Source organism: Apteryx mantelli, chromosome 10, assembly GCF_036417845.1.
Source record: "Apteryx mantelli isolate bAptMan1 chromosome 10, bAptMan1.hap1, whole genome shotgun sequence".
In the NCBI taxonomy this organism is placed as follows: domain Eukaryota; kingdom Metazoa; phylum Chordata; class Aves; order Apterygiformes; family Apterygidae; genus Apteryx; species Apteryx mantelli.
Window position 1 is genome coordinate 13,463,453 of NC_089987.1, and position 11,548 is coordinate 13,475,000.

General features: G+C 51.2%; 1 protein-coding gene and 1 long non-coding RNA gene across 3 annotated transcripts in view; one reads left to right on the top strand and one right to left on the bottom strand.

Annotated features, from left to right (window-relative positions):
• Window positions 1-5,273: 5,273 nt before the first annotated feature.
• LOC136992849 (uncharacterized) lies at window positions 5,274-9,321 on the bottom strand. Its single transcript, XR_010885288.1, has 4 exons — window positions 8,842-9,321; window positions 8,509-8,609; window positions 7,610-7,831; window positions 5,274-5,911 (listed from the first exon to the last, which is right to left on the bottom strand). It is a non-coding gene; the product is annotated as an uncharacterized lncRNA (long non-coding RNA).
• The window catches only part of TSHZ3 (teashirt zinc finger homeobox 3), a 65,582-nt gene continuing 62,752 nt past the window's right edge, over window positions 8,719-11,548 (top strand). The window contains exons 1-2 of one of the 2 annotated variants that reach the window (XM_067302518.1): window positions 8,719-8,781; window positions 10,197-10,479. In XM_067302518.1, the coding sequence (XP_067158619.1) occupies window positions 10,440-10,479 (40 nt within the window). In that variant the 5' untranslated portion in view covers window positions 8,719-8,781; window positions 10,197-10,439. The remainder of the gene's footprint in view (window positions 8,782-10,196; window positions 10,480-11,548) is intronic. The other variant, XM_067302519.1, reaches the window with a different exon arrangement.

Here is an 11,548-nt window from a genome sequence, read left to right on the forward strand (position 1 = left end):
AAAAATGTTTTCTCTAAAAAACTAAGACGTTACCAGTTTTGGAAGGGGTATTCAGATATTTTAAAGTGCGACTGTCAAAGACCTTATGCTGTGTAGGAGTACAGTAGACTAATGTCACCTGCTAAATGTAGGTTGAGAGACGTGTATGTGAGGAAACTTTATTTGTTTAGTGATTTGTTCAGCTCAGGAGTGAAAACCAGGAGAGAGAGCATAGTAAAGATGGGTTTCCTTACAGGATTACCTGGTGCTCAGAGGCAGCATGTTACTGCCCCTAAATAAGAGGTAAATCAACACCACTCTGTAGTCTGTGACTCATTGCTTTCTCCTCCCCTTTTAATCACCTTACTTTGGATTGTAATTAATGAAATCAAAGCCAGTCTGCAGGAGCAGCGCTTGAGGCTGGCCTTTATCCTGGCTGTACGGACTGTTCCTTATTCTCCACCAAGGATGAGCCCAGTCTGGACTAGTGATGCTTTGCTGTTTAGTATCTGGATTCATTGGCTTGAAAAACTGTGAATAATTTTCGTTATTGCACAAGTCGGGCTAGAAAGGTTTGTTTCTCCCTCATTAGCGTGGGGAGCACTCTCCTCTAGGGCAGATGAAAGCAAGGAGCTTGTTCCTCTGTTCTCTACCTTCCCCTTTATAGGCAGAGAACTCTTGTGTTTTAGCAACAACAGCTGTAGTTAAAAAAAAAAAAAAGTACTATCAAAAACACCCAGAGTCCTGCTACACAAAATACAGGTATAAGAATGGTGACAAAACAGTTAATGACTCTACAACTAACATAACCGGGGAGAAGCAGTAAGTTCACTTCTGCCCCTACCAGCTCTAGCAGCCCCTGGAAACCCCTGTGCTCTCCGGGTGGCTGCTGGGGCCTCCCAGGTGGGGAATATCAGCCCTCCAAAGGGGCCAAAATCAGCTGCCCTTGGGCGCTCATCCTTCCCCGCAAGGCCAGAGGCCCCACACAGCTCGCCCCAATGCTTTTCTTCTGGCTCCTGCTCCCAAGGTACTCTTACCCAGATATGTGATTACTCAAAGGGGGAAAAGAAGCAACAAATAGAGTGAAATTATCTTGAGATTATTTTGTTCTCCTGTGGGGTTTCTGTGGGAAGGGAGTATCTAGTCTGTTAGCTCCCATTAATATCAAACCTCTACTATTAATAGGATTTGCATATGGAAAGGAAGAAGAGTGACCTTTAAATTCATTAAATAAAGCAAAATTTTAAAATAATTTTAGTTAAAAGCATTAGCGTTATGAAAAATACAAGAACAAATACATAGACATCTGTAGCTGAGTTTTTGTTAACACTAACGAGCAAATTATTGCAGGGGAAGATTTGCATCATTGGAATACATATTCCAGCCTCCATACTGATATATGTAATGCAGGATTATCTTTGTATGGCTCCTCTTTCAGAATATATTTTCTTCTTGTAAGATAGCCTCCTTTTAACTCCCATTGGAGACCCCCTTATAAATGAGGAACAGGTCCTCAAGGGACTGGCCTGGCTAGAAAAGTGTGTTATTAAAAAATACATATATATTTGAATACTAAGCAACATAATTAGCTCATTTCTTTATTTTTTTTAATCTTAAAAAAACATATAGCTAAATCTTAATTAAGCATATTCTCTGGATGTTTGAATTGTGTAAGAATAAGAAAATCCTGCTGTATTTCAGAGGGATTAATGGTATCAATTTAAAGTTCTCATTCTGATCTCAGATACGCAGTGAGGTATCAACATGCTCCTTGCAAAGCAACCGCTGCGCCTTGTCCAAGTGATGCAGGTGACGTTAACCCACGTGTCTGCGGCCAGAACCTGCCCCATAGGGGTGCGCTCGCATCCCGCCTGTGGGAATTGGTGTCCGTACCTCCAAATCTTTATGTGGGAATGAACATGAGTTCTCTACATCAACGCTGACTGAATACTCAGATTCAAAATACTATTGTTCCTAATAACAAATACTAATTTACAGGTGCTGAAAAGCTTCTACTGTCTTCATGGTAAGTAGCCTAAAATACAATTACATGAGAAGCATTTTTTTACCACCGTGTTGCTTTTAGAGTCTGATTCTTGAGACGCCATGGTCTAATGGTTTCTGGGTCTCTGGCTTCACTCTGCTTTTGGTTACATGTTAGCCCATCTGTGTCTCAGCTTTCTTGCATAGTTCTTTGTTAAGTACTTTGTGATACTTGGAAAAAACTTGCTATAGGTACAAAGTATTGTTAATTAGTATTTTGTGCTACTTCGTTATGCAGCTTGGTCTGTAAATTCAGCTCTTCATTCTATTCCTCTTCTGCCTAAGGCCCCTACAAATGGGAAGAGGTGAAACTGTTCAGGTTATTCTTCTCAGAGCTCAGCTAATGTCATCTGCTGAGTGCAGCTCTAAACATCTGAAGTTGGTGAAATTAAATAAAGTGTAAGCATCCTTTGGTCTATAGTTCTCTGCCTTTAAAACAATTGCTCATGGTAACCTTAACAATAGTATATTAATAAAAAAATCCTAATAAAAGAATTTAGTGTTAGGATGGAGCTCTGCTTGATATTAGAACAATTATGGAGCAGATGCATCCACTCTGAACAAAGTGACCTTTTCATCAAGTTATAAAACATTAAAGGTTAAAGAATGTTTGAAAGGAAGTTAATACTTTTAAAACATTAGGAAAAAATTGCCATTCTTTCGAGACCTGACCAAAATCTGTGGGAAACCATAGGAAGACTATTTAGATACATGCAGTCACAATTTAAGTAACTCTTATTTTAGAAGGATAAAAAGTATTTTACATCGTCTGTTTTATTTTAAAATTAGATGTACTTTTTTAGAGAAGAAATGGGATTTGATAGGAATATATACCCAATGATGGAAACCTGCTTTAAGGCTGGTTAATTGCAATTTTTAAGTCGCATTTCTTTCTCTCCAGCGTGTACAGATGACATGAGAACAAAGAGAGTGAATCAATGGCGGTGTCAGATTTTCTTAGTTTCCGCACTTCATCTGACCTGGATGGTGCAAACTCCCGTCACGAGTGCGCGGGGACAGGGGGGACTGGCACCCCTGCCTCGTCGCGGCTCCGCACCCTGACAAGCACGAACAAACCTGGGCAGAAACGGTGCGCCCGGGGAGCTGCCCTGGCCACGCACCCGCGTGGGGGGAGCCGCGCCCCGGCGGACGGGAAGGCCGCGCGCAGCCCGCGGGCGCGGAGGCGGCGCGGGTGCGCTTGGACTGGTGCGCGGGGTCCGTAGGGCGCAGCTCCGGCGCCCCACGCGCAACATAAATTTGATAAAACCCTCCTAATGAGGAGGCGCTGGGCAGGGCGCGTTGACGCCTCCGCGGAGCCGCCGCGGCCTTTCGAAGCGCCCGCTGGCAGCGCGCCGCGCACGGCCTGCGCGGTCGCACGTCGGGAGCAAAGGCGCGCAGGAGGTGCGGGAGGCCGGGGCCGCCGCGGAGCCGCCCGGCGCCCCGCAGCGCGCAGGCTGGGCGGGCGCTCCGCGGCCCGGCCCGGCCCGGCCCGGCCTCGCTGGCCGTGATTAATGCGTGTTAGAGGGACCGGTGTCCTCTGCTCGTCCCCTCGGGGAACGGAGCCCTCGCCTCCTCCGCGGCGAGCGCTGAGCGGTGGCGGAGGCAGGGACAGTTGTAACGGTTTTTTTGCTTGGCGGTAGAGTAATTAAGCGGTGCAGCCTTGTACCTCCTAGCTCTGTACCAGGAGCCACTTAAAGGTGCATTATTGGCAGATGAATAACTTTTTTTTTTTTTTTAAGAGTAACTTGCATATCTTAATATAAGCACTATACGCAAATCACTAAAAAGGGGGGGCGGAAATTAAGTTTCTGTGAAAAGAAAGATAGATTTTGCTGGGATTTATGCTTTATCGAGCTCCCTCTTCTTACATTTTTTCCTGCTCTTTTTTTTTTTAAGTGTATTTATGCGCAACAAAATCTTTATTGCGTTAAATCTTAGGCAGCCAGCAAAGGAACAGCTGTATTACTTGTGCAACGCAAACTTTCAGGTGATGCAAGAAAGAAAAGGGAATCCCTTCCCCTTCCCCTAGCTCCTCCAAATGCCTTTCAAATTAATCAGCTCTAAGGATCACTGCCAGTCTTCACAAAGGCGTTTCCCAAAGCTTGAAGCTAGTAAAACTTTCTATAGGTAAAATTAACTAACCCCCTCCTGATAACAAAAGCTATTGTGTTGTCACATATGGTGGAGTTCCAGGATCTGTAACTATTTTTCATGAAAGATTTTCCTACTGCCCAAGTTAATACCTCACGCTACAGTAGCTCTGAATGGTATTGCTTATTTGCTTCAAAGCAGCGGCCAGTGGTTTCTTCAGAGACCCCTCGATCCCCTTCAAGAAAAAAGTGATAATTCAACGGGGCTAAACTGCGACGATAGGTCTGACTTTAGCAGAACCCATCCCCGACAGGCGCAGCCCTGCGCGGAGGGAGCGGAGGCGGCCGGGCCGCCCGCGGGCTCGCAGCGGCGGCGGAGCGGGCCGGGCCGGGCCGGGCGGCTCCCGGGGCGCAGCGCCCCGCGGGCGGCCGGGGGGGGTCCGGCGGCCGCGAGCCCCGGGCCGGCGGCAGCGCCGGGGCCGCGCAGCGCCCGCGGTTCGCGCAGCCCCCCCGCCTCGGGGGCGGCGCCGCGGGGCAGCCCAGCCGGGGCGCTCCGCCGAGGGCTGAGCTCGGCCCCGCGGAGCCCCGCGCCCCTCCGCGGCCGCGGGACGGGCGCCGCGCGCCGCCGCCAGCTGCGCGGCCAGCTGCGCGTCGGGCCGCGGCCCCGCTCGGCGCGGCGGCGGGGGGCGCCCGCCCCGGGCGAGCCGCCCCCGGAGTTTGTCGCGACGACCCTGCGGCTCCCCGAGTTAGCGTGTCCCCCCCCCGCCGCCGTGGGGGTGTTGGGGGGCGTGGGGGGGCGCGATTGACCGTCTGGGGTCAGGCGGGGAATTATTTTCAGATTCGTATAGAAGGAAATCGGTTTAGACAAGATTTCCCAGAGGTTAAAAGAAAAGTTCAAAATGTGAAGACATTGAGCGTTCTTGCACTTTCCTATCAATTTTTCCTATGCGCTCTCTCCGAAATGCCCGGTCCTGCCCGCAGTGACACTACTGTCCCGGCCCTGATTTTCCAGGGCTTATTGTATGACAGGACTGTAAAAGTCCTCTGGACAATTTACAGACAAAACATCTGGTTCGTTAAAGCAACGCTACTGGACTAAGACAAACAAACTTTGCTGCTGTGTAAATTCACTTACCCAAACAATTTACATTCAAGCAAAGATTTTAGCCTGAAGAAAAACTTTTATTCATTTGTGTTCAGGAGGTTTGGGAATTCACAGGCATTTTAAAATAATTTTGCTCTAATAAAATTATGTAGATACTACAAAATGTCTTTGTTCTCCTCTCAGATTATTATTGCTGTTATAATGCTTATTGACAATGCTTTGGATTTTGCAAAAGCGGAGCGGCGGTTTTTTGGTTGTGGGCAGTTTTCTTTTCAAGCAAACTTGTCAGATACCTATTCATCTGTTAGAATATCAGTGAAAATAGTTTCTCCTTTGTGCTCAGCCGGGAGAGACTCAAGTACTTTCTGCGTACTTTCTGCATTTCGGTAACGTGGACGAAGCTGTCGGGAGGGAGCGTACGCGCTGCTCCTGAGCGCGGGGCAGCCGGCACGTGCCGCGCCGGGAGAGGGGCGCAGGAAGCCGCGTCCCGGCGGGCTCTCGTTTGCGGAGCTCAGCCCCGCTTTGGCGTGTGCTGGGGTGCCCCGGCGAGGCTGCAGCCCGGCGCAGAGCTGCGGGCAGCGCCCCGGGCTCGCCCTGCCGCCTCCTGCCCCGCCGGGTCCCCGCGCAGGTCGCGCCGCCGCGCTGCTCCCGCTCCCCTCCTGCAACGAACAAGTGGCTGGGCATCAGCACCGTCCTCCGGGGGAAGAAACAAAAAAAAAGAAAAAAGGTTAAAGCACGAAGCATGTTAGTTTCCGAGAGGTATTTCCTCCTTCACTAGCTATTCTAAGTTTAATAAACTTCATTACTGAGCCTCTCGGAGTGTTACCATAACTAACAGCTCATTTCCATGGACCTTCTGTGTGCTCAGCCTGCCACTGCGCTCGGTGTCAGCACAGGGGCTGCTTAGCAAAGTGTTAGACTTTCCATGTAGGAAAATGAAATGAACTGTGAAAATACACAACAAAGAGGGACACTAACTGGTGTACACTGTTGCAATATAAAACATTCTTAGCTGATGTAAAGTTCAGAAGTGATGGTTATCTAATTATGGGAGTTATAAATAACTGGTACCTTGGTTTAAAACTGCCGGGAAGAGCAAGCTTAAAGCTGAGCCTTATGTGCTGAGTCTTTGTAGATGTAGTCTGTACAGTCATCGATTTTATGCATTATGTTTGTAAATGTTACACTTAATAAAATTACGGGTTCTGCCTCTCTGAAATAGACTGTGACCCCAAAAGAAGCTGATGCACATTATGGAATCTGCATTTCAATCTGTAATTTGTCTGATGGAAAGTCCAATAGATTTTTCTTCCTTAAAATTTTTTAAATAGTTAACAGTTAAATTATTCGACTTCCTGAGTATTTTGTCACTAAGTGCTATGAATATTTAAGTATACTGCATGTGTGTGTATATATGCACGTGTATCTGCTGCCTCTTTCATGCGCACACACACAGACACATACACACACTTGCACGACAGTTATTATTTCTAATTGAACTGGGAAAAGTCTTACAGTTTCTGTTTACGGAAAGTTTAACTTTTTTCATTCAACCCCCCTATGTCAAAATGGTGCATTGTTACAAGATCATTACCCTCTCCTGCCAGAGCTTGTGGCCCGCCCTCTTAAAAGCAAGGTGAGTGCTTTTAAACAAACCTTCCTATATAGTAGGTGTTGTGCTTTTTCTCACAAATGTTTCTCGTAGTGAAATCGTTTAGCTCCTGAGGTTGCAATCTGCTGGCATGTTCCAAACGTGTGTATTTATGCATGAGTGAGAGCAGTGCCAGGGCATCATCTTTGTTAAAATATACATGTCACTAAATTCATAAATACATGCATATATGTGGCTGAGTACAGCTGCAATAGGAAAAATGTACACACGTGAAACTAATCGAAGTCTTTACAGCTGAAGAAAGTAAGAGTAACTGCGAGGCTGCAGACCCGCACTGCATAAAGCACGTTAACCCTTCTCAGGGCTCAGCTTCCCCTTGGTGCAGCGGCCAGCGCTCTGTGCCATACTCTGGGTAGGCAAAGCAGTAAGGTTACATTACATCATGCAGATTATATGTAATATAAAGCTAGTGAAAGATGAGTCGATATAGAGAGAGGCAGATTAAAAAGAAAAAAACCTTCTTGTAAGTTCCACCCCCCCCCCCCAAAAAAAATTAATGACTGGCCGCTACAGTATTTTCCTTAGGATGCTCTGTAGCCGACTAATAAAAGATCAGAATATTCCCTGGCTTAGGAAGGGTCTCGCATACATTTAAGAACAGCCTTTACAAGGCTGAAAAAACTAAGGACTTCCTATTACTTTTATTTTGCTATACGTTTTCAGCACACTTTATCAGCGCCTTGTGTAATTCTGACTTTAATTATATCAGGTTTTGCTAACCAGTAACAAAGTAGTGCAGGATCTTCTCTGTTTCCCGTAACTCTGGAGCGCAGCAGTGAAAGTTTGTTTTAGCCTCTCGCTTTCCGAAGCTCAGGGAAATCCTCCATGTTGCACAGTGTCTCTTGCAGAACTTCATCCGCCTCGCCTAGCAGTCTTTTAAACCCGAAGTTTATGTATTACTCAATCTCTGTGTTTTATTTGATGCAGATTTAGCGATTTCCCCTGAAGAAACAGAGAATGCATCTGGTCTAAGTGCTTAACACGCTGATCCTACCCATTCCTCCAGTTCGTCTACGCTGCCTTTGGCTACAATGTATCCTTTAGGATTACGATAAATTATTTAGGTTTTCTATTTCCTAATTTTTAACTAAAGCGGGAGGAGGGAGAGAGGAAGGAGTTATTAATTAAAGCCTAGTCCTCCACGTTCTCCAAGCCTGTCTAACATTTGTAAATACTTATGCTGCGGCGGGTCCCCTCCTTGCTGGCGAAGTTGTTGAGCATGTTGGTTATTTGTGTTGAATCACAGCCCCGGCGGTGTCTGCCGCGCTGCCGCTGCAGTGTGCGGCCGCGGTGACAGTGACGGATGCGCCGCGGGCGAGACGGACAGATGTTGGGGCGGACCCAGGGCGGCAGGGCCGCGCAGAGGCGCGCAGGGGCCGCCGGCCCGCGCCCAGCGCCGCCGCGCCTGCTGCGCGCACACGCGCACGCACACACACACACACACACACACACACACAGGGCTTTTTTGGGGAGGGGGGGACGCGTTTCAGTGTCGTCCCTTAAGTAGATCTGATCACTCCTTCCCTGGTCAGAGACTGTAACCGTGGGAAGAAACCAGCCAGTATCAATGAAACGGAACTGCGCGAGTTTGGCAGCAGAAGCGGCGTTTGACAACTCACCATTTTCTTGTTTGCAAGAAATGTTTCGTTTTCCCCCAACAGTAGCAATTTCCCGGGGACTTTAGGCGACTGCGATTTTTTTTTTTCATCCTAAAGATCAGCTTTTAAAAAAAAAATCAACTACTACTAGTAATAATTAAAAAAAAAAAAACCTTCTCCACCCTTCTCTAAAGTGTTCGAATTTCCTGCAACTTGAAAAGGAAAGCGAGAGCAAAAGAACGTCAAGTCGGCTTTATAGGATGTGAAGACGCAACAACATCTGCACTTAGTAAGGTATTTGGAATTATCCCAAATCTCGAAGAATGGGGGCGAGCGGAGATTTTTTGATCTTACCGTAAAAGTGAGATCATTCTTTTTTTTTTTCTCCTTTCCTCCCCGTGAACTTAAAAAATACATATATATATCTGCTACTGGTTTTTGCCTCACTTCTCCCAAGTAAAGACGGCCGGCGGGGCCGGTGCCGGGCGCGGGGGCGGCGGGGGCGGCGCGGGGCCGCTGCTCCGCTCCGCGCCGCTCCGCGCCCCGCGCGCCGCTCCGGCCCTCCCCGCCGATGCGCGGCACCGCAGCCCAGGAATGCACAATCAAACCCGCAGCGCATCGATCCGCCGGCGCTCGCCGAGCCCGGGGGCTCGCCAATGAACTTGGACCAAAAAAAAAAAAAAAGAGAGAGAGACAGAGAGAGACAGAGAGAAACCACCACTTTAAAAAAAAAAAAAAAAAAGAAAGAAAGGCAACCCGAGAGAGGCAGAAAGTGATCGGCCCCGAAGAGTTCGCGCGCGGCTCCGGGCGCGCGTGTGTGCGAGCGGCCGCGGGGCCGGCGCTGCCCGCCGCAGGCAGCGCGGGGCAGCGCGGCGCCGCCGGGCCGGGCCGTGGCCGGTAGCCGCCGCCGGCCGGGGCGGCTCGGCTCGGGGGGCGGCGGCGCGGCGAGGCGAGGCGCGAAGCGGCGCGGAGCCGGGGCCGCCGCGGCGCCGGCCAGGTGCGAGGCGCGGGCTGGAGGCGCGGCGGCGGCGGCCGGTGCCGCGGTGAGTGGGGCCGGCAGCGCGGGGGCCCGGCCGGGCAGCGGGCGCCGCGCTCCGCGGGGAGCGGGGCAAGCGCGGGGCCGGGGGGCGTCCCGGGCCGCGCGGTGGGGGTGGGGGGTCCCAGCGGCTGCGCGGGGGCGGCGGGACCGCCGCGGGCTGCCGCCGGGCAGCAGCGGGCGAAGTTGCGCGGCGGCGGGTGCGTGAAGCGGGGGGGGGGGCGGGGGGGGAGGGGGCACCGCCACCGCCGCCGCCGCCGCCGCCGCCGCCTCGCAGCCCGCCCGGCGGGGCGGCCCCGCGGCCCGCGGCTGCGGCGCGATGCGCAAAGAGTTAAGGCGGCGGCCGGGAGGGAGGGAGGCGGCGGAGCGCGGTGCCCCTCTCCCGCTCTGCGGGCCGGTTTGAGTGACACTGCGATCGTCTCGCTTCCCTTCGAGCTTCGCCTGTTGCCGCCGCCGCCGCCGCCGCTCCAGCGCCGAGCCGGAGCCGGAGCCGGGCGGCAGCGCGGCGGGCAGCGCCGCCGAGACCCCTGCGCGCCGCCACCGCGGGCCCGGGCGGGCGGCGGGTGGGGGGCACCGCGGGCGCTCCCGGCCCTCCCGCCCGCACACCTCTTCGGGGGCTCCCCCTCCTCCTTCCTCCGGGGCGATTTGTCAAACTTCCCCCCTCTTCTGCCAGCAGCAGCAGCAGCAGCAGCAGCAGCAGCAGGGCTGTCCTCTCCTCTGTGCCGCCTCCTCCTCCTCCTCCGCCGCCGCCTCCTCCTCCTCGGCATCGTGTGTATGCACAGCAACAAAAAATATATCCCCAGCCCAGCCCTCGCGCCGAGACTGGAGCAGCTCGCCGGATCCCCGGGGCCGAAGCGAGCGCCGGCACCGCCGCGCCCAGGCAGGCAGCCCGCGCCGGCGGCCGCAGGCGCGCAGCATGCCGCGGAGGAAGCAGCAGGCGCCGCGGCGCGCAGCAGGTACGTCCCCGCCGGGCGCTTCGCCGCCTCCTCCTCCTCCTCCTCGCCTTTTTTTTTTTTCTTCTTCTTCCCCTCTTGTCTCTCCCGCAGCCGCGTCTCCGGCGGGCAGAGCGAGTTGGTTCGTGCGCGGCTCCCCGCGCTGCCCGGGCGGCGGGTTTCTGCAGAGTAACTCTTGGTCTTGGACACCCCGCCGTGGCCTGGGGGGGGTTCTTTTTTCTTTTTTTTCCGTGGGGCTGCAGGAGTGGGGGCGCGTGGAAGCCCTTTTCCTACTTTGGTGCCCACTTTGATTTTATTCCCAACTCCTAGTCAGTTCTGGGGGCGACACTTTGTGAAAGGCAGCCGTGTGCGCGGACCCACATGCTACATGTTACACGTATGATCCGAGTGACTGTAGGGGTGGGGGAAGGAGGCAAATTTTGTGCATTTCCAGCCCGTACTTTAGCACCTACTTTGGTGCTCTCTCTCCTGTTCCTCATATTGACCGTCCCCTTCTCTCACGGACAAATGATTTGTGAAAGCCAGCGAAAATACATGTTTTTTTTCTGTAAGAGAAGATCGCCTGTGTGTAGATACATGGTCTGTTGTGAATGAAGTGGTAGGGACAAAGTGATTTGGAAGGTCTGCGGTGTTACTTGGAGATGCAACCCTAGAACAGACTCCTTTGCCCAACTTTTATCTTTTTCTCTCTTCCCCTTGTACTGCACTGGAGACATTTCTACTGGACAGACAGACCCACCTAGTTGGTCACTTTCTTTGGCAACCTCTTCTGTTAATCCTATTGATTTCTTATTTATGAGCCCAGATGAGAAGCTTCAAAGGAAGCCAAAGCAAAAAAAAAAAAAAAAAAGGGTCTGTATATTGTCAAATGACTGGCAAATGTTTCTGATACTGCCTTTACAGTTTCCTCCATTTTTTTTTTTTAGAAATACTTTGCAAGGCTTTGTCCTGATGAGGTTTTTTGTTTGCTTGGTTTGTTTTCCTTATGCCAGAAATGTCAACTCCTCTTAAACTTCAGCAGCATTTTCTGGAAAAGATGAACTGAAAAGAAAACAGTAAAAAAAAAACAAAA